Here is a 23,124-nt window from a genome sequence, read left to right as displayed (position 1 = left end):
TAATAATAATAATAATAATAATAATAATAATAATAATAATAATAATAATAATAATAATAATAATAATAATAATAATAATAATAAATAATAAATTGGATACTAGATCAATATCAAGAGGCACGGTAGTGCCTTGCGCTAAGTATGTTAGTTATACAAGAAATTTGTTTCTTTTTAAAGTGTAATTTTTCAGTCAAAGGTGATCTTAAATGTGATTCAATCAAATTATTATAATAATAACAGATATTTTTTTAACTTCAGTTCATTATTTCAAGTTCAACAAACATATTGTGTGCAGTTTATAGAAGTGAAAAAAAATTTAATAATTGATAGAAAATATTACTAAGCAAGATCCGTCTCAATTGCAAAATGCGACTTGTTATTATTTCTTATAGTAATATAATGCAATATGTATCACGTGACAGAAGATGAATGTGCGCACGTGTAAATTAGAGAACGAGTTTGACAATCAAAGACTTGCAACTGACGGTTGGGCGCGAGTGATAGATAAGTTAATGACAATTAAAATCATCAATTAACTTCACACGCTTTTTCCCGATTACATCGATGCAAGCAACGATACATCTCGTGATTCGACCTTGCACGATCGAGGAAAAAAATGAATCCTCGATCAAAGATATCGCGGTGATTCGCGGGTTCGGAAAACACATTTCCCCGATTGGATCGATATTCCAAGGTCATCGGACTAATGTCACAGAAGCGTGGCGTTTTACTCGATTGTGCTCTGTCCTCTGTCTCGCACGCCGCCCGCTGCTCGTATTGTCTTTTGCCTTTATTCTTACTTATTCTTAAATTATTAATCCAATCCCAAAAAACGGCGAAACTCATTTTTCGTATAATTTGTTGACAATTGGCATCTGCAGAAATTCAAAACATTCAATCTTTCAATTTGACTAATTCCACTTATTTCATTAGTTATCACTAAATTTCCCTCCCCTCTCCCTTCTCTCTCGCATGAATTTTATAAATCAGTCTTTCAATTTCGTTCGATATCATTTAATGTTTACGTGAAGCGCCGTGCTTGACACTCGGTAAAAAATGCAAAAATAAAACTCACTTTTTTTTTTAAGCGTCGTTTTTTCCCTAAACAATGGCGCGAACTAATTTTCATCATCAATTATTCCAAGTTCTTAGTGACGTAAGCCACATGGAAGGAAGTTGGAATAAAAGACCTACATATTTTTACTGTCTGCAAATATTATGTAAGTAATAAATAATAGCTGATGCATGAATCTGTATCTGTGGATACTTGCCTAGAAATCTAGTAAATATCAAATATCGTTTTGATAGTTTCCGATTTTGACTCCGCTAAAACGCGCGTACATGTTATCGCGACTGTCTACCCGAAACTCGATAAAACGATAACGAGAGAGGGGGAGGGGAAAGAGAGAGAAAGAGAGGGAAAAAGAGAGAGAATGACAAGTGCGGATCGAGCGGGTCGAGTGAAACCCTGTGCGCTTGTCACGAGGCTCCGTCGAGCTACATTGAGCTATCGGATCCCGCGATATAAAACCGAGAGTTCTCTAGACTCTGGAGTCCAGGGTCTGGACCTCTTCTCCGAGATGCCACACGTGTGGCGCAAGACAAGATGAAGTGAGGCGAGATGAAATGAGCAATTCAGACAGGCAGGCAAGATATGACGAGACGAGGTGAAACGAGAGGCGAAGTGAGGCGAGGCGACTAGGCGAGGTGAGGTGAGATGAGGTGAGGTGGAGGCGAGGTGGAGGCGAGGCGGAGGCGAGGCGGAGGTGAGGCGGAGGTGAGGCGGAGGTGAGGCGGAGGTGAGGCGGAGGTGAGGCGGAGGTGAGGCGGAGGTGAGGCGGAGGTGAGGTGGAGGTGGAGGTGAGATGAGGTGAGGTGAGGTGAGGTGAGGTGAGGTGAGGTGAGGTGAGGTGAGGTGAGGTGAGGTGAGGTGAGGCAAGGCGAGGCGAGACGAAGTGAGGCGGGACGAGACAAAACGAAGCAGAGCTTAGCTCCAACAACTCCGTTTTCGAGACGAAACAAAGCGCAAGAGCAAAGAGAGATGCGAGAGATACGTACCTCTGCGATTAAATGGCCGGACCCGTACGGCAACCTTTATTTTATCCGTAGCCATGACTTTTGCACACCGGTAACGCGCGCACTCGCTGTCACATCGATCGCGAAAAACGGTGTTTGGTGCGATTACACCTGTATGTGATTACGTCTACTCTCGCACAATTCGCACATTATTCTACGCTACGTTATTCTCAACCCATACCGCGAACCTGTCATTTTTCGAACGATACTGCGTCTACACCGAGCCTCCCGTGACACACTTCGCCATATTGCTCGAGCCCGTCATCAGAGCTGGACAACGACAGTAGTCCAGGCTATCGAGGCTATCGAATGAACGTGTTTCCGAGAATCGCCGTTAGGAACGCTCGCGGTTCGATAAGTGGTTGACGTCACTACATCTCAGCTCCCAGTGCACACGCATGAGGCATTTGGTCTGTCCTTTTTCGCTGCACTACTGCACTGGTGCAGTAAATTAGAATGAGAAAAAATATATTTGTCAACAGTAGTGCAGTTAAAAAAAACATCTCTTGACTGCGTTCAACACAAAAAACAGCTTTGCAATTGTTGTAAAATTCTTTAACACAATTGGTTCTTGCACTTAGTTCCTGTCGGATCTAAATATATAAGGCGATTTTTGGCGATCGTTTGGTACATGTACCAAACTGTACCAAAACCAATAAAATAAAAGTTTACTTACATCTCATTAGTTCTGGTATAGTTTGGTACGCTTTGGTACATATACCAAACGAGTCGCCAAAAATCGTCTATAATAGCGAATTCGGTTACTTACACTAGTGCGCACTAAATGCGCACTAAGGCTTGTTTACATATACTTTACATCAGTATTCTTATATTTAAATATTCTTATATTTAAGAATACATGTTCAAAAACTATTTAAACAAAAAAATAATTTTATGGATGTTGCACAGATCATTTTACTGGTTAAGAAGTATTTTAAGAAGAATTTAAGATGATTCTTAAATATAAAAATTGACTATAAACAAGCCTTAATATACACTCAGTGCGCACTAGTGCAAGGGTGCGTTCTTAAATTTGCAACGGATGCAGCCAGAAGAGAGAAGTATGGATACGGTTTCGCTTGGTATTGCCAGTCCATATCTATGCTCTAGTTTACACCGAGCACTTGGTACGCGTATCAAGTAGTGAATTTAAACTGATCAGCCAATGATTAAACACATTCACTAGTTATTTACTATTTGATACGCGTACGAAAAAAAATTGCTTACAAAGATAACACTGTGCATTCATTAAATGGTACATTATTTAGAATCTAATGGTTTGTTCGCGTCGCCATGCTCCGATATGCTCCTACTCACTCCAACGCATTCTAATAGGTTGGCATCATCGGAATCAACGTATTGGAGTGCTATGGGGTGAATAGGAGCATGTTGGGGCATGTGACGCGAACAGACCCTAAAAGATGCATGCCAATCAATAAATGAACAGTATTACTTTCGTATGTAAAAATTTTTTGTACTAATTGTAACAGCCCAAGGCCCAAGTAGGCACCAAGTAGGTAAGCTCGTACCTGTCGTACCGCTCGTATGTGCGCTTCTTTCCTTCTAGAAAACAGAGTGGTGGGGATGTCCAACACGAAAAGAGACAGAATATATGAGAATATATTCATGTCTTTGTCGATTCTCCCCGCGCGGACTCCGGCATATAGCAATGGCTCCTCCATTAATACAAGCTCTATGGTTATCACCATTTTGGAGTCATAAAGTGTATGTGTAGTGTTTGTTGTACGAGAAGAGTAAGTGAGTAGTAGTAAGGGAAAGGTGGAAATGATACATCGTATTGGCCCCGGCCATTTTGGGGCCAAAAGACTAAATTTGGGTCTGTTCGCGTCACATGCTCCGACATGCTCCTATTCACCCCAACGCACTCCAATATCTTGATTCCGATGGCGCCAACCTATTAGAATGCGTTGGAGTGAGTAGGATCATGTCGGGGCATGGCGACGCGAACAAACCATATAAGTGGGAAGACCTTCCTTCCTCTCCCGTCGTTCAACAGATCTTGATTTCACCTACTCCTCCTATCTATGGGATAATGCTAAAACTCCATATCTGCAGTGAGCTCCGGCGAACGCGTGCGGTGACCAATCAGCAACTAGGCGCAGGTTGGGTTTCGGCAAGTCACAGCAAGCGCTTGAATTCTGATTGGTCACCGCATGCGTTTGCCGGAGCTCACCGCATACATGGAATCTTAGCATAAGTCCGACCAAGATCTATAGATTAATGACGGGAGGGGAAGAAAGGTCTTCCTTTGAGTATATATACATGGAGAAGAAATTGCTATGGTTTCATGTAGACCGAAAGTGTGTCCAAGATCTGTGCGAGAGAGAAAGGTATATCATGATACTTGCTTTCTCTGCGCATGCGTTAATATCATTATTTGCACCGCAATTTCAACACTTCTTGTGCACTTTTGTACTTAATTACGAATTGTATGTGTGTGTGAAACATACAATGCCAGCTATTGTACATATAGCGTTTGACGCATGCGCAGAGAGAGCAAGTATCATGATATACCTTTCTCTCTCGCACAGGGTAGCAATCATGTAACTTTTTCCTTAAGGCGGAAACGTGAAAAGTGAAAAGTTTCATGTAACTATCTCTTTCTATTGTGTTGAATAGAAAAATATAGTAACTTGAAATTTGTCACTTTTCACGTTTCCGGCCTAGAGGAAAAATTACATGATCGATGTCCAGGGGGTCTATTACGGTTCTTAGGTGAGTTCACTCACTTTTCACATTTCCAGCACTCTCTCCACTGATTGGTGTATACTTTTAGAACTAACAATATACACCAATCACTGTAGCTCACTTTTCACATTTTCACAGTGGGTGTTTACGATAATGGCTATCCGAGTAATTTTCTCTAGGACCGAAATATATGATAAGCACAACCATCTACTATCATCATGATTCGTGACAACTCAATGCTGTCCGGTATAGCCAAATCATCACGAGCAAGTTGCGAGTTGCGAGTTCCGTGAGTTTGTAGCAGGTAACCTAAAAAGTACGACATAAATAATTTGATTATTACAATTAAAAATAATCTGTTTTTAATGTATGGTAAGATTATTAACTTTATTAAAATAGTAATTATATAATACAATCATGTATTTTTAAAGTATTGTCTAAAGTAATATTAAAGAGATTATTTTATTTACAAATATTTTATTTATTAATTTGTCCATCAAGTTTCTATTATAACGTATATCTAACGCATATCTAACGTATATCTGTTTACAGTATATCTTAATTTACTATGCACTTGTATTACAAATTAAAAAAATTTATTGTAAACATTATTATTAGTTTCACATTAGTGAAATATTTATGCATAATATTTATACATAAAGATATATGATTTTTTAAAATAATGATAACACCATGCAACTTATCATTAACAGTTGTTACAAGAAAGAAAAATATTTATACTTAAATTTTTATTTTACTTGTAATCTAAAAAATATTATTAATAATGATTTATTTAGTAATTTTACATAATTTATCTCATTTGTTTCAAAGTGTTAACACCATCCGTTTAATAAAAGATGACTTTTCTAATATATATGTTAGTTAATAATAAATAATAACATTTATTGAGAATCAATGTTTAATTAAAATATTATATTAGGTTTTGAAATAATACCGTTATGATAGAAACTTGATAGACAAAATAAATATTTGTAAATAAAATAATCTCTGATATTACTTTAGACAATACTTTAAAAATACATGATTGTATTACATATAATTACTATTTTAAAGTTAATAATCTTATCATACATTAAAAACAGATTATTTGTAATTGTAATAATCAAATTATTTATGTCGTACTTTTTAGGTTACCTGCTACAAATTCACGGAACTCGCAACTTGCAACTTGCTCGTGATGATTTGGCTATACCGGACAGCATTGAGTTGTCACGAATCATGATGATAGTAGATGGTTGTGCTTATCATATATTTCGGTCCTAGAGAAAATTACTCGGATAGCCATTATCGTAAACACCCTATACCAGACAGCATTGAGTTGTCACGAATCATGATGGTAGTAGATGGCTGTGCTTATCATATATTTCGGTCCTAGAGAAAATTATTCGGATAGCCATTATCGTAAACATCCAATATAGCTCTAGTTTACACTAAAGACCTATAATCAAAGATTTGCCAATGGCGAACACAATTTTGATTGGTCACTTGAATCACATGATTTATCCGCCATTGCGTACCCACGCTGGGCGAGGAAGAGAGGAGAGTGCTCTGTGTTGAGCAGTATAGGTTAAAGGAATAGGTGTCAGAAATTATAAGGTAATTCAATCTCTGCACTCTCGAGGTTCACTATATTTTGACGGTACACTCAGGAAGAACAAGAAAAATTAAATTTGCATCTGTTATATCCCAGGTAGCAAGCCCACGTCATTTTGACGTCCCAAAATGGTCATATCTGGGGCCCGATTCTTGAAGTCATTCGCAAGAGAAACGTATACGCAAATACTCGCTCTAACAGAAAGTTGTAAGTTTATTGGTTAATAGCCATACGATAGCCAATAAATTTCTAACTTTTCTGTAAGAACAGAATTTGCGAATACGTTTCTCTTGCGAATAAATTCAAGAATAGAGCCCCTGGTCATATGTCGTCAAAATGACCATTTTTTTACATGACCTAAAATTGACATCATGATGACGTCATTTCGAAGTCATATTTTAGTCATGATCTGACGATTATTTTCCCAGACAGCACACATCCAAAATCGGGACATAAAAACGTCATTGGCTTAGTTTACATCGTCAAAACCTTAGTACGCGTATTAAGTTTGGTGCGCACCAAAGCCTTAGTACGGGCGCGTTTACATCGAATGTATTAAGCATGTACTGTGAAAAATATAATACAAATTTAATTCATGTTGATGTCTCCTACTAAGACATTTTCACACCGGTTTTTAGATTTTAGCACTGAGGTTATGCTCAATTACTAAATTCTCTCTAAAATGCGTTTTATGCGTTTACATCGACATTTGTGTCACTTGGTACGCGTATCAGTTTAGTACGATACTCCTACTTGATACGCTCGTACCAAATTGATCCGGCAGCGTTTACATCGTGCGTACTAAATATTTAGTACGAATTTGGGTTACACGACATTTTCCCGAAAACTAGATGAGAAAATGTTGGTACTAACCAAATTCTCTAGGCAATACCGTTTCAATTTCTGCAGGTTAGTAACACTGTTAAAGTAGTAAATCCAAGGTTTGCAGAGTCGGTTTTGACGTATGCGCGCGTATATGTCAAACAATAAATATTATATAAATGATTTATGACATTTGATTTAATAAATGAATAAAAATTACACAAATAACTAAAAATATAGTGCATAGAGATGAACAAGGTGAACAAATGTTTTATATATTTATATGTAAGAGAAGAAATTTTAATATAATATATTAATATATTAAACTATACTAAATTATATTTTTATTATATTAAATTAATTAGTAATATAATAATTTTTAATTTCTTTGATATGCCTTGACAGACAAGATTTATGATTGAAATCTGGTTTTCCATATTGTCAGCCGAGAAACAAAATCTGTGCAAGATAAAATAGAAACATAAAGAAGGAAGAGGGAAAGAAATAAATGGAGAATAAACAAATATATATCAGATAAGTAGCTAATATCTTTATAAAAAATTATGTATTCTATATGTGCTTTTTGTAGATGAACCGATTCTTTTCTTGAATTAATTTTTTGTTTCAGCTTCTTTGCTAATTGTAGAATGTTGACAGCTGAACCATCAGAGAACAATTCCTTGCCGAGTATGCTGTCAAATTCTAAGCCTGCTACTTCCTCGAGTATGCCAAAATTGTAAGCAAAAAAGTTGATATCACATTGTAACATCGAGTATCATTTCGTAAGTAAACATATACTATTTGGAGTAAAACAAATTATCGTTAAAGAAATATTTTGATATCATTATTTTTGTAGTTAATGTGTGTGTGTGTGTGTTTGTGAGTATAATTCATTTAAAATAATTATTAGTTTAATAATTAAAGTTACATTTTAGTTATAGTATAAGAAGGCTCGTGATATTACTTGGGTTGAATTAGATGAAGACTATCTTAGATTTAAGAGGTGTTTTCTACAGCATACACTTGGCGTCTTTTTTATCGTTTTTAAAAAGATAATTTTGGTTTATTTTACATCAAATAGTGTATTCACTTATGAAATGATCTTCGATTGTTGGACAAGCATCCGTCGCTACTTCTAAACCCATTCTTGTAAAAGCCAATGTAGGTAGCACATTTTCTGTTTGCTGAAAGATAAAAGGTGTATACCGATCAGCAGACTATATAACAAAATAACAGTAAACAATGAGCAGGTCTATCGAAAGCGTTCATGACAGGTTGACGATAAACACAATAGTATCCCAGATAGCACAGAGATTCAAAAAGAATTCATAATTGGTAACATAATTGGTGACGTACAATTGAGTTCTTTTTAAACTCTCCGTGCTATCTGGGATCTCTTTTAGTTTAAATAATGTCGGTACATTGCTGAGACAAACAGCACATATGCTTTGTAGAACAAACAATTTCGACAAACCTGCTCTCAGTTTGTTGTATCAATCTGTTACTCCACCATTGATAAATCTAATTGATGTTACAATATAATTTCAACTTTTTTGCTCACAATTTTGACATACTCGAAGAAGTAGCAGGCTTAGAATTTGACAGCTTTATTCGGCAAGAAATTGTTCTCTGGTGGTCCAGCTGTCAACATTCTACAATTGGCTAAGAAGCTGAAACAAAAAATTAATTCAAGAAAAGAATCGGTTCATCTACAAAAAGCACATATAGAATACATAATTTTTTATAAAGATATTAGCTACTTATCTGATATATATTTGTTTATTCTCCATTTATTTTTTTCCCTCTTCCTTCTTTATGTTTCTATTTTATTTTGCACAGATTTTGTTTCTCGGCTGACAATGATTTTAATATGGAAAACCAGATTTCAATCATAAATCTTGTCTGTCAAGGCACATCAAAGAAACTGAAAATTATTATATTACTAATTAATTTAATATAATAAAAATATAATTTAGTATAGTTTATTAATATATTAATATATTATATTAAAATTTCTTCTCTTGCATATAAATATATAAAACATTTGTTCACCTTGTTCATCTCTATGCACTATATTTTTAGTTATTTGTGTAATTTTTATTCATTTATTAAATCAAATGTCATAAATCATTTATATAATATTTATTGTTTGACATATACGCGCGCATACGTCAAAACCGACTCTGCAAACCTTGGATTTACTACTTTAACAGTGTTACTAACCTGCAGAAATTGAAACGGTGTATTGCCTAGAGAATTTGGTTAGTACCAACATTTTTTCATCTAGTTTTCGGGAAAATGTCGTGTAACCCGAATTTGATACGAATATGGTACCTGATACGCGTATTAAATGCACGATGTAAACTAAGCCATTACGTATAAGAGCCACCGCAGTAGGATTTGATTTTGAGATTAGGTTTTGAAATAATACCGTTATGATAGAAACTTGATAGACAAAATAAATATTTGTAAATAAAATAATCTCTTTAATATTACTTTAGACAATACTTTAAAAATACATGATTGTGTTATATAATTACTATTTTAATGAAGTTAATAATCTTACCATACATTAAAAACAGATTATTTTTAATTGTAATAATCAAATTATTTATGTCGTACTTTTTAGGTTACCTGCTACAAACTCACGAAACTCGCAACTCGCAACTTGCTCGTGATGATTTGGCTATACCGGACAGCATTGAGTTGTCACGAATCATGATGATAGTAGATGGTTGTGCTTATCATATATTTCGGTCCTAGAGAAAATTACTCGGATAGCCATTGGCCTAGTTTACATCGTGCATTTGATACGCGTATCAAGTAGTGAATTTAAGCTGATCAGCCAATGATTAAACACATTCACTAGTTATTTACTATTTGATACGCGTATCAAATGCACGATGTAAACTAGGCCATTATCGTAAACACCCATAACCACTGATCTCATTAAAGTGGATATGGCATAGGATAAAATAAGTGTGACCAATTGAAGGTTGTAGGCTCTGTACACAATATGGCGGTGTATACGAATACGAACACAGTATACTGTGACGATGATACGAAATTCCACGTGTATAAATTAATTATCTATAGACGCAGGTGTGTCTATAGCAGTTTTATCTAAAATATTACTTTTTTTATAATAGAAATAGTAAAAATAGTGAGATTTCAAAATGAAAAAATGTGTTTATTGTGGAAAAGGAAGTGAAAATAAACAACGAACGTTTCATAGGTGAGTAAGGTGAAGTCTGAAAAGTTTAATAATAATATGTTTAATATATAATGTATTAATAAAATGTTTTTTACAGATTCCCAAACAAGGAAAAATATTCACAATTATTTGAAAAATGGATTAAAAATATGAACCTGGATTTAAATATAAGAATATCAAAAGATTCAAGGCTATGTTCAGATCATTTTGAGAAAAAACACTTTTATGTAGAAAATAAAAATACATATTTAAAATCAGGAAGTGTTCCGACAATATTCAACAAATACAAATCGGAATGTGCAATATGTAAGGTAAAGAAAGGGACAGATCTTCGATCTTTTCACAAGTAAGCTGTATAACTTTTTCTTTATAATTTAAAAAGTTTATATAATTTATAAGACATTTAATTGTAAAAATAAAATTTAAATATGTAATTGCAGTTATATGATTCATATAATTTTTAAATTACTTTTAAGTAGTTTTATATTTTAATAAAATAAAATTTTGTTTGTAATAAAATATGAAAAGAAGGTCATCATTGTTTATTCGAGTTACATATATTAAAAATGTTAAAAGTGCAAGAGTGTTATATGTAGTAGTTGTTAAATTTTATTTTATATAATCAATTATTTTATATAATAATTAAATTTCATATAATTAATAACAATTTTTCTAGATTTCCTGTAAACAACTCACAACTTTTAAATAAGTGGTTATCTTACATAAAAATGGAAAATTTTTATCCTACTATACAAGATTTAATATGTTCAATTCATTTTGAAGAAAATTGTTTTTTACGTCACGGACAAAAAAAAACTTTACGATTGAAAAAGAACGCAATACCAACAATATTTAGAGGTATTTTTTGAAAAACTTTTTACAATTAATTTTTTAATTATTTTTAGAAAATAAATATATATTTATGATTATTACAATTTTATTTCTATTAATAATTGTACTTTAAAGTATATGTTATAAAATAATACTATTCTAAATTCTGAAAATTGTATAAAATGTTATTTTTATTTTTAATGTACATAAATTATTCAAATTATGTAATATATTTTTAAACATTTTTTAAAAATATTACACTATATGTAAAATGTAATGTTTAAAAATCAAAATTTAATACGCAAATGCAATAATAGTTGTAACCTTTTTTTTACATAAATTACATAATAACTTTTTTATTTATATATATTTTATATATTAATATATACATTCATATATTTATATATTATTATATTTATATATTTATACATTTTTTTTGTTTAGATTTAAATTTTAGATTTTACATTTCATTAACCATTACTTTACAGTTTTTGTAGTAATAAATTTGCTTCTTTTTGTTACATATTTTTTGCGAAATGTACAAATATATGCAAAAATATATAAGAAGATGTTGTATATACCGATCCAAACTTGATTTCAAATATTGGAAATTATACATTGCACAGTTTGAATGAAAATACGATAAACAATAATAATCATTCTACAGGTAAAAATTTCATTTTTTATACTTCTTAATTTTTATATTCTAATATATTTTATTTGTTATCCATTTTTTTAAACTTATTTTTTAATGTTGATAGAATCCTACAAGAGTTTCAATAGTTTATCACAAAATGAGAAAATAACAATATTAAATATGGAAGTTAATACATTGCATCATTTAGAAAACAATGCAATTGATAATAACAGTACGTATAAAAGCTTTGATTGAATTTTCACAAATTAGTTTTTTGTTTTATTTTTTATTTATTATAACTTATCTAATTTATAATATCCAAATTATTTTATACAAACATTGTAAATAATAAAATATGTAGAATCTTATAAATGTGTAAATATTAATAAATTGCATTATACTATTTTGAAAAAAATATTTGTAGCTTATAAAAGATGTTAATAAATATATCATTGTTTCAGATTATGATATTATTGACTCTATAACATCAGATTTTAGTGAGAATACAAACAAAGACAATAATTCAACATTTGTTACATTAAGCCAGAAAAGTACAGTAGCAGAAGTACAACAATTAAATTTAATTCAATCGGATCATAACTATTGCAGTTCACCAAAAAAGCTTCGTGAAAAATATCTTACATTGAAGCATTGTTATATGTTGAAGTCTAAGGCATTGAAAATTAGGAATCAACGCATATCCAGATTGAAGAAAAAAGTTGCCTCTTTGAAGGATATAGTAACCCCTACAGCATGAAATATTGCTGCAACGTTGCAGAAATATTGCAATAGTGTATAATATAACCAATATTGCAGAAATATTGTAGCAATATTACAAATATAATATTCCCTAGCAAATGTTGCACAATATTGCAGCAATATTACAAATGTAATATTTCTTAGCAGATGTTGTGCAATATTGTAGCAATATTACAAATGTAATATTTCCTAACAGATATTGCACAATATTGTGGCAATATTATATTGCAACCGTGCAAAATTTATTTCCGTATAATCCGTATTTCTTAATCTAGAACTAACAATAAGTAATATTTTACATAGTTTTAAGGGACAAATAAAAAAAATAGAGCAGGATATTTTTATTTTAAATTTTTATGTAAGATTAGAGCTAAAAGATACATAGATGTGCAACAAATTCTGTAATCACGACAGCGTTGCGTCCCATACTAGATTGAGTGAAGCAAGTCCAGAAGATGTTCACTCTGACTTATATATATAATACATTAATTAAACATGTGTGAACCATACATGCATGTGTAATTCTAGCGTATAAATTGATCAGAATGGGCATTTTCTGGACTTGCTTCATTTTAATGCTTACTTAAATCTAGAATGGAACGATATTCGATATCCGTTGGTGTATGTTAATTTAATTAATTACTTTTTTAATTAATAATTTTTTAAATTATTGTGCCGTAACGGTATGACAATAAATTCATTTTCCGTTTTTCGTATAATACACATCTTACATATTATTTGATTAATTTAACCACCTGCAACATTTCCTTCATATTGCGCATTAACGTTTCAGAAATATTACAGCAATCTTACAAGAAATATTGCAGCAATATTGCTGAAATATTACAGAAATCTTACGGGGAATATTGCAGAAATATTGCAGACATATTGCACAATATTGTTTTGGAGCGGACATAGGAATATTGCTGCAATATTGCAGCAATATTTTCTGCAATATTCCAATCTTGCAAAATAATATTTCTGCAACGTTGCAGCAATATTTCATGCTGTAGGGGAAGCATATTACGTAGAAATAAGAATGTCTCTGAGAGTGGAATTTTTTGTTTGAATTCTCTTCCTAATGAAGATATAAGTCAGTTTTTGAAAAGATTTACTAAAAATCATAAAAAGATTACAATTTCTCGTGAAAAATATTCTCCTGCTTTGCGCTCTTTTGCCATGACTCTACATTTCTATTCTTTCAAAGCTTACAACTTTGTTCGAAATAAGTTTCTATCAGCTTTACTTCATGCACGTACTATTGGTTCATGGTATTCTTCTTTAAATTGTGAGCCTGGCTTAACACAAGAAAGTTTTGATACTGTAAGATTATTCTCTATTCACTATAGGAATGTGCAACTAGGATATAGGCGGGTTTAATAAACTTCTCGAGTTACTATCTCTAAAGGTAGGTATATTCAATGTTCTTTGGTACAGTCACTCGCAATCACGTCCGAGGCTCACAACCGAGAGAGTCGAGTCCGCGCCTACATCCGCGCCGGAGCCTAGTCCAGCTCTCCCTTCTACTCATCATCCGGTTGACAGCTCGCATCCGGTACACTCGCACCCCCTATGCCTCTACCGTCACGCCACCTTATGTCGACGTGCACGCCACTCCAGTGCAGCCAACTTCTATATGGGGTCTCGTAGCCTAGTAATACCGATCGTCATTTTACAATACCTTGAAAAATAAAGCGGAGCAAGCAAGAAAACAAAATAAAGAACTTTTAGTTTCATTAGTTCTTGATGAAATGAGCATCAAAACAGGTACTCAGCGTCTACGAAATGGAGTAGTACGTGGTTACGTTAATTTCGGATCTTTTAACGAAAATGTTAATACTGACAATCTTCCATTAGCAAAAGATGTCTTAGTTTTAATGGTTGTTTCTTTAGATAATCATTGGAAAATTCCAATTGCCTACTTTTTTATAAATGGTATTGATTCTGAAACAAATGCAGGAATTATTAATACAGCTTTAAGTCGTTTACATGATGTAGGTGTCACAGTAGTTTCTATAACATTTGATGGTCCAGCACAACATTTTGCAACAATGCGAAAATTAGGAGTTGATGTTAATATCGAAAAGCCTTTGTTCTTTTTTTATCCAAGTACTGGTAAAGCAGTATATGTAATTCTTGACGCATGTCACATGCTTAAATTTGTGCGAAATTGTTTCGATAATTTAAAAGTTTTTCGAGACAGTGAAAGAAATGAAATTAAATGGGATTTCATTAAAAAATTACAACATGTTCAAGAAGAAGGCTTAAAGGCAGGCAATAAATTGAAAAAAGAACACATTCAATATTGAAAAATGAAAATGAAAGTTTCTCTCGCAGCTCAAACTCTGAGTAATAGCGTCGCTGATTCCATTTCATTTTGTGATAAACAATTGGCTTTACCACAATTTAAGAATAGTGAAGCAACTGTACAATTTATTCAATGCATTCATAAAATTTCCTTAATTCTAGAAATCCTTTAGCTAAAGGATTTAAATCAGCTCTTCGTGTTATTAATGAAGCTTATTGGCGACCTCGTATTTTGAATTAAGTAAATTATTTAAAAATAATAACAAATATAGAAGGAGTACAAATATGTTATACTAGAAGACATGTTGGTTTCACTGGTTTTATAACAGCAGTTTATTCGGTACTTGCGATCTTTGACAAATATGTAAAACCACAGAATTCGCAAATGCGGTATTTGTTAACGTATAAGCTTAGTCAAGATCATATTGAATTGTTTTTTTGCGCTATTCGAAGCTGTGGAGAATGGTGTCCAAATCCAACTGCAACACAATTTATATCTGCGTACAAAAGATTACTTGTACGTCATCAGATAGTTGCCACAAATGGCAATGTTAAAGTTATGGATAATACGACCATTCTGACAGTATCTTCAACTGGTTCCAAGCAAATAATTGATTGTTATGATCCTTCTGTTTATGAAGCAATGTTTAATTTTCGTATTACAAAGAAATATGAATTGGAGCAAAATGATTTGCTATCATATGAATTACAATTTTTAAAGAGGTTTATTCAAGTTGCAACCGAACATTTTGTTACCGAATCTATTTCCGAATTTTCCAAATCATGTGTCGGATATATTGCTGGTTGGATAGTTAAAAAACTGCTGGATGAAAAAAATCCAAAAGTAAAATGTGATATATGTCGTTGGGCTCTTATTCATGAACCTCAAACGCATGATGACTTGGCTGTTGACCTTCTTATTGCTGTGAAAAACAAAAACGGTCTTTTTTTTCCTAGTAAATCAGTATCTGATATTTATTTGTACAGTGAAAAAATGTTCAGACATTTTCTGTATAAAGTTGAATCGATACCGTCAGAATCAAACTTCTGTGATATACTTTGTGCAAGAATTATATGTGATCTCATTCAAAGTCCTTGTAAACTTTTTACGTCATTGCATGATCATATGTTCGATGATACTCCTATAGAAGGAAATCATATTTATGAGTTAATTAAAAATATTTGTCAAACTTTTATATCTTTGCGGCTGTATGCAGCGAATAAAATATATTCAAACAAGGCTATTGGAACAAAAATTAGACATGATATGAATAGACAAATTATTTGGTCTCATCAATGATGTGATAAATAGTATTTTGTATGTACCTCATAAGTATTTGTTGAATACACATTTTTATTATGTTGCTTTAAATTACAAATTTAAGTTTTAAGTGATACGTTTGTTTTAAATTCATATATTTTATGTTATAAAATATATTTATAATGTAACATTATTGTCATTATGTTTAAATGACATGTGACTTGCAAAGTTTAATAAGGCACGCAAAATAACATTTTTCTATTACTACTTTTCTATTACTACTTTTTTCTAAAAAACACAATAAAAAAATTATCTTATTTTCTATTTGTTTCTATGCTGTGCATGTATATAATGCATGTATATACATTTTATTATGTACATTATAATATTTATACTTAAATATTAAATAAATCTATGCTAATCTATGTGTAATAGTTACTTTTTTTACAAGCTGCAAGTATGGATTACTACAACACAAGGACACGAGGACAAAAGCTATAACAATATCCTTTAAACTTATTTATAAGTTTATTAGTAGTATTATTTATTAGTAAGATTATTTAACAAGATGGTTATAAATAAAAATTTTCGATTTTTAGGCACCTGCAAAATTTTATTTTTTTATCTTTTATTTATCCTCTTATTTAATAAAATATTTATATTTTTTGACTCAATTTATATATAAAAATGTTATATATTACCAAATATTTTTTTAAATATTACAAAATATTTGTTATAAAGTCACTTACAAATGTCACTTACAATTATAAAAAAATATATAATATTAAATGTTATATGTATGACATAAAACAATATTATAAAAATTCAAATAAACACATTCCAGATTAATATTTTAGAACATTTCAAATTACTAAACATACATTTTAATATATTTTGTAAATTAATTAATTTTTTAATTCATTTTTACTGGTTACATTATAATCATATTTTATGTTTTTACAATATATCTTATTTAACACATATATTTTGTGTTAGTCATTCAAATTTTCCGCCAAAAGCGTGTACGCTGGCTACAACTTTAATGGCTTCCGGTATTCTAAGGCACTATAAAAGTGAGTATTCTCACGTCCGCCATTTTTCTTCAAACTAGTCAAGTAACTAGCATAATGTTTTATATATATAATACATCGCAATAACTTTTACAGTCTCAAGATCACAAATATCGTGTCTTCGTTTTATTGTCGCATAAAGTTTGGCGTTTCCAAACATTATTAACGTATATATGTACAAAACATACCTAACTTTTCATGTTAGTTACTTGCTAGTTTGAAGAAAAATGGCGAACGTGAGAATACCTACTTTTCTAGTGCTCTAGGTATTCTATTGGTCACACTTCTTTACCTCAGATTATTAGGGTATGCCATATCCACTTTAATGAGATCAGTGCCCATAACCTTCTGGTGGGGCCATTTTTTGTCAAACCGCGGAAACTTATTTGTACACCTAATGCCCAGTCTACAATGAGTCGTTGGTCGTTGGTCGTAAGAAATTTAACCAATCACAGTTGATCTTAGAGAAGAATAACCAAACATAATTGGTTAAATTTCTTACGACCAACGACCAACGACTCATTGTAGACTGGGCATAATAGTTTACACCGAACACTTGGTACGCGTATCAAATAGTAAATAACTAGTGAATGTGTTTAATCATTCGCTGATCAGCTTAAATTCACTACTTAATACGCGTACCAAGTGCTCGGTGTAAACTAGAGCATTGTTTACTATCTCCACTACTCCAGACCCCAGCTCCAGACTCCAGCCCCCGGCCCCAGCCCCCATCCAGTCTCCGTATGGGTACAAGATGGTGGATAACAGTCATGGTGGGGGGCCATTGGCGCATCTTTGATTATAGGTTTTTAGTTTACACCGAGCACTTGGTACGCGTATCAAATAGTAAATAACTAGTGAATGTGTTTAATCATTGGCTGATCAGCTTAAATTCACTACTTGATACGCGTACCAAGTGCTCGGTGTAAAGGCCCTCACACATGAATTGACATAACCGCAATAATAAGGTTTCGACCAATCACGTACTTGAATTAGCCGGTTACGGCAATTTACGGTTATGGTCGCCCAATCCGACGCGTCAAAACCTTACGTTATGGTTATGTCAATTCATGTGTGAGGGCCTTAAAGGGCCATCTACAATGGAGTGTTTTAGTCGTAACAACGCTAAATCTACGACCATGCTGTCAATAATATAAACGACGTAGCAATAATATACAAGCCGGCTATCATAGAGAGGTGACTAAAAACTAACCCCGAACACCTAAACGCTCATCGTAAGCACCCACTGAATTGACTCAATGTCTGTTGTAGGCCGTAATCAGTAAAAGAGTACGTAATGAAAATATTGTCTACGACTACTGCTACGACCTACAACTCTCCATTGTAGATGGCCCTTAAAAGCCTTCACACATGAATTGACATAACCGTAACAGTAAAATTTCGACCAATCACGTACTTGAATTAACCGGTTACGGCAGGTTACGGTTATGGTCGCCCAATCCGACGCGTCAAAACCTTACTGTTACGGTTATGTCAATTCGTGTGTGAGGGCCTTAAAGGCCCTTGCACATGAATTTCCGTAACCATAAGCATAAGACGTAACGTAAGAATTAGCCAATGGAATCAGAAGATAGAACAATTCAACCAATCATAGAACATCCATAAGATATTATCCGTAACAGTAAACATAAAATATAATTTGACCTATTATAAATGACTTTTAAAAGATAAAAGAAATAAAAAAAGAAATATATAAATAGTTGTGAAATGTTTTATTTATATTTTACAAAATATTAAGAGATTATTAATATATAAAGATATACCTATATAAATATAGTTTATAATATAAGAGAGAGTTTAGCCTTGAACCCTGGACGGGTCGAGGCGCGAAGAAGTTTTAGGTTTTAGGTTAGATTAGGTTAAGAAGAAAAAGAAGACATAGAAAGAATTAATGATGATTTATTGTACGGATGAGGATAACTTCGCACTAAATCGATTAATAAGGAGTCTCCTGGATTAAATATGATATTGATATCCTCGTTATTTTCATTTTGTAATGCAATGTTAACTTCATCCCACATAGAAATGAAACCTCCAGTAGACGTCTAATGGACGTCTGCCATGGAAGCATTAAACTTCCAGTGGACGTCCATTAGACGTCCAATATAGAGCCATTAGAAATCCACAGTTTCGTACCGTGGACGTCTATTAGACCTTCAATAGAGGTCGTCAAAGAGGTCTATTAGACGTTTTGTGGATCATTAATAGAGGCTTCACGGAGCCTCGATGGATGATTGACAAAATAAAAATTTAAAATAAAAATTTTATTTCTTCTAAATTATTTTTATCAACAGTACATACTAAATTTAGGACAAATTTTTATTAATTAATTAAATTTAAATTATATTATTTTATTTTATTCTTACTTGCCTCTGGTTTTGAACCCGGGACCTTAGGATTTCAAACCTTGTACTCTATCTGCTATGCCAATTTGACTCATCGATATGGGTACTTGTTATTGTCTACATATATATATATGTTATAAACTGATTACGCAATTATATTATTTTTTATAAAAGCAAATAAATTTTGCAAAACATTAAAAATAAATAGCATTAATTTATTTACTTATTAATTTCATTGTTAAATTTATCTTTTTCCATAACCTTAATAATTTGATGGAAATTGCGATCTATTTAGCATTAATACTTTGAAGCGTTCAAATGGTTAACTAGATAATTTTAACTATATAGATCACATATATTCTAAGAAAAATTGAATAGTACATTAATTATTTTGTTTTTGTATTCAGTACATGATAAATTTAGATTTTGTGCATTTTTTTGTGCGCAGTAATTGTAGACAAATCGTTATTTTTGAAAACATTATTTTTATAATAATTTTTTTTAATATTAAATGGATCTCTCATTCAGGATGCTATAGTGTTGTCTGATTTTTGAGTCAACTACGACGCGCATGGACGGCTCAAAAAGCGGACAGCATTGTGATATCTTTTATGAGATATTAAACTGATATCATTTAGCTGTGATATCATAAGGATAACATTTTTAAGAAACTTAAGGGCCACCGCACAAACTCTTCCATAACGCGTTACGTTACGTTAAGTACTCCATACGAACTTAAGTTGTACTTAAAATTTAACTTAAATAAACGCACAAAGAAATCCTTAACGTAAGAACTTAAGAACTTACGTTAAAAGTTTCTTTGTGCGTTGATGTAAGTTTAATTTTAAGTACGAACTTAGGTTTATAGAGCACTTAACGTAACGTAACGTGTTACGAAAAAGCTTGTGCGGTGGCTCATACTGAGAGTGACGTCCCATGGCGCGTATTGCGATACGCGCGTATCGGGCGTATCGAACTCTGCAACCAATCACAGACATTCCGCTGCTTTCAGTACGCCGAAATATGTCTCTTATGTCCCATGAAGCGGATTACGCGGAAGCGGAACGAGCGGATCACCAATCATGGGACTGTTTCAACGGAATTTTTGAAAAGGTTCTATTAGAACGATCCCGTGATTAGTGATCCGCTGATTCTGCTTCCGCGTAATCCGCTCCATGGGACATAAGAGCCACATTTCGGCGTATCGAACATACACACACACAAGCATGCGTGGCCATTTCTAACCTTTTCGTGCCCATAAGAAGTACACAAAAAGTGACAAGAAGGAGTACCACGCGTAGTACTCATAAATCTGAAGAGGTTATAGTAAAAAGAAGTAAATTATATACACCGCCCAGTGCACACGCCATGTAACATTATACGACTGTGCATATATATGTGTGCGATCCGCTCGATTATGAATTTCCGCGGATCGTCAACGTGTAGGTTCGCGTTGCTATACAGGCGATACTCTACTCTAACTCGGGTTCTGACTCGCGTGTTCCCGCACGAGAGAAACAAGACGGCAGAGAGCTGAATCCCGTGCGGGGTAAGGTTCTCACGAAATGATCACACCAGATATTTATTATGCAAAATGTATTTTAACAGTTTAATAGTTTTAAATCGAATCGTATGCTAATGATAACAAATCCGGTCACTACGCGGACGTCGTAAATTAAGCTCCGAACTAGCGCGTCGCTATCGCTAAGCTTTTTTGGCGGGACCGTCTCTCTAGAAAAACTTAAGACATCGTAGAGAGGGAAAGCCGGAGAGATTTCCGGTGTCGTTGCCGTCGGAGTAAAGGCGAGTCCGCATGATCCAATCAGGATCCAATCCGGTTGGTGGCTGTCGCCATTGTTGTCGCCGCTGTCGCCACAGTACTCCCCCCTCAGTGACCTGGTAAGGGAGCGAAATGAACTCTTCGTTGAGAATCGGAAGAGGTATTGCTGGTGTTGGGGGTTGGAGTATCTCGTCTACCGTAGGTTTGTGGTTGATTGGGGTGGTTCGGAGTGGCTTCAATGAAGGCTGGTTTGAGTCGGTCCACGGAGATGTCAGTTGGTAGGCCTTTAACGTTGATTCTGTAACAAAAATTGCTGATTCGTTCTAGGATGGGATAGGGTCCTTCATAAGGTTGGTCTAGTGGTCTTCTCGTGCTGTCTATTCTTAGAAACACATGGGTACATGTGTGGAGTTCTTTGGGAATGAAGATTCTTGCTTTGGCGTGATGTGCGGTTTGCTGTGGCCGTATGTGGCGCATGGTCTGTCTTAGGTGTTCCAAGAATGGGAAAGGATCTTGAGCTGGCTCGTCCTGGATGAAATATTCTCCGGGTAGCTTGAGTTGTGTTCCATAGACCAATTCTGCGGCGGATGTGCCGATATCTTCTTTTAGGGCGGTGCGGAGTCCCAACATTACCACTGGTAGAGCCTTAACCCAGTCTGCTGTCTCGTGGCATTTGATGGCGGTTTTAAGTGAGCGATGCCATCGTTCAATTGCGCCGTTTGACTGTGGGTGGTAGGCGGTGGTGCGATATTTTTTACATCCAATCAGTTTGACGAGGGCGGTGAAAATCTGTGAGTCGAATTGTGATCCACGATCCGTAGTAATGGTCGTTGGTGCTCCGAATCTGGCCACCCAAGTTCGGAAGAATGCGTCGGCGACAGTGTCTGCCGTGATATCGATAATTGGCGTTGCTTCTGGCCATCGAGTGAATCGGTCGATCATTGTCAAGCAGTATCTATGTCCGTGTGATGGTGGGAGAGGTCCCACGATATCCAGGTGAATGTGAGAAAATCGTTCATCTGGGACGTGTATGTGCTCTGGTTGTCTTTTCGTGTGACGTGCTATCTTCGATCGTTGACATGGGAGGCATGTGCGTGCCCAGTTTGAGATGTCTTTGTTCATTGATGGCCATATGAATTTTTTAGCGATTTGTTTCCGAGTTGCCCTTCCGCTGATGTGTGCTGTGCAGTGTACAACGTCGAATATTCTTTTTCTGAGGGGTTTTGGAATGTATGGTCGAATGTTTTCGCTAGAAATGTCGCAATAGATTGTAGTTTCGGTTCCGTCTAATCGAAGCTGTTTTAGATTTAGTGCGTTGTGGGTCTGCAACAAGTTTTTTAGTTCGTCGTCGTCTTGTTGAGCTATTGCGATCTCCTCCGTTGTGACAATGGTTGGCAGTGTGATGTTTTCCACTCTTGAGAGTGCGTCCGCGACGTTGTTCTCTGTTCCGCTTACATGACGTATGTCGGTGGTAAACTGACTTATAAAGTCGAGGTGACGTTGTTGTCTAGGAGAAGCTTTGGTTGGTTGCTGTTCGAATGCGTATGTTAGTGGTTTGTGATCGGTATAGATAATTGTGTTTCTACCCTCGATCATATATCGGAAATGCCGGATTGCTGAGTATATTGCTAGCAATTCCCGGTCGTATGCACTATACTTCATCTGTGTTGGAGTAAG

General features: G+C 34.0%; 2 protein-coding genes and 2 long non-coding RNA genes across 7 annotated transcripts in view; 1 reads left to right on the top strand and 3 right to left on the bottom strand.

Moving 5' to 3' along the window:
* The window catches only part of LOC105835178 (kinesin-like protein KIF13B), a 45,340-nt gene extending 42,783 nt beyond the window's left edge, over positions 1–2,557 (bottom strand). Inside the window, exon 1 of one of the 2 annotated variants that reach the window (XM_036287074.1) lies at positions 2,059–2,557. In XM_036287074.1, coding sequence (XP_036142967.1) covers positions 2,059–2,113 — 55 coding nt within the window. In that variant the 5' untranslated portion in view covers positions 2,114–2,557. Of the gene's footprint in view, positions 1–1,271; positions 1,703–2,058 lie in introns of those variants that run through there. The other variant, XM_036287075.1, reaches the window with a different exon arrangement.
* LOC118645633 lies at positions 165–1,265 on the bottom strand. The gene is made up of 2 exons (XR_004963322.1): positions 1,076–1,265; positions 165–875 (listed from the first exon to the last, which is right to left on the bottom strand). It is a non-coding gene; the product is annotated as an uncharacterized LOC118645633 (long non-coding RNA).
* Positions 2,558–7,831: 5,274 nt separating the features above from the next.
* Positions 7,832–9,709, bottom strand: LOC118645631. Its single transcript, XR_004963320.1, has 2 exons — positions 9,275–9,709; positions 7,832–9,146 (listed from the first exon to the last, which is right to left on the bottom strand). It is a non-coding gene; the product is annotated as an uncharacterized LOC118645631 (long non-coding RNA).
* Positions 9,710–10,233: 524 nt separating this feature from the next.
* On the top strand, positions 10,234–16,806 carry LOC118645630 (THAP domain-containing protein 5-like). Of its 3 annotated transcripts, none has more exons than XM_036287072.1 (7): positions 10,234–10,457; positions 10,534–10,782; positions 11,113–11,294; positions 11,836–11,934; positions 12,029–12,136; positions 12,366–12,643; positions 16,683–16,806. In XM_036287072.1, exons 1-7 carry the CDS (start codon positions 10,399–10,401, stop codon positions 16,743–16,745), a joined length of 1,038 nt encoding a protein of 345 aa, XP_036142965.1. In that variant the 5' UTR covers positions 10,234–10,398; the 3' UTR covers positions 16,746–16,806. The 3 variants fall into 3 exon arrangements, with proteins under 3 accessions (XP_036142965.1, XP_036142964.1, XP_036142966.1); XM_036287071.1 differs by having other exon boundaries at positions 11,833–11,934; XM_036287073.1 differs by lacking the exon at positions 12,029–12,136 and having other exon boundaries at positions 11,833–11,934.
* Positions 16,807–23,124: the final 6,318 nt, after the last annotated feature.

This window comes from Monomorium pharaonis, chromosome 5 (assembly GCF_013373865.1).
Source record: "Monomorium pharaonis isolate MP-MQ-018 chromosome 5, ASM1337386v2, whole genome shotgun sequence".
NCBI lineage: Eukaryota > Metazoa > Arthropoda > Insecta > Hymenoptera > Formicidae > Monomorium > Monomorium pharaonis.
Note: the sequence above shows the minus strand (reverse complement) of the source record. Positions and strands in the feature narration are given on the sequence as shown.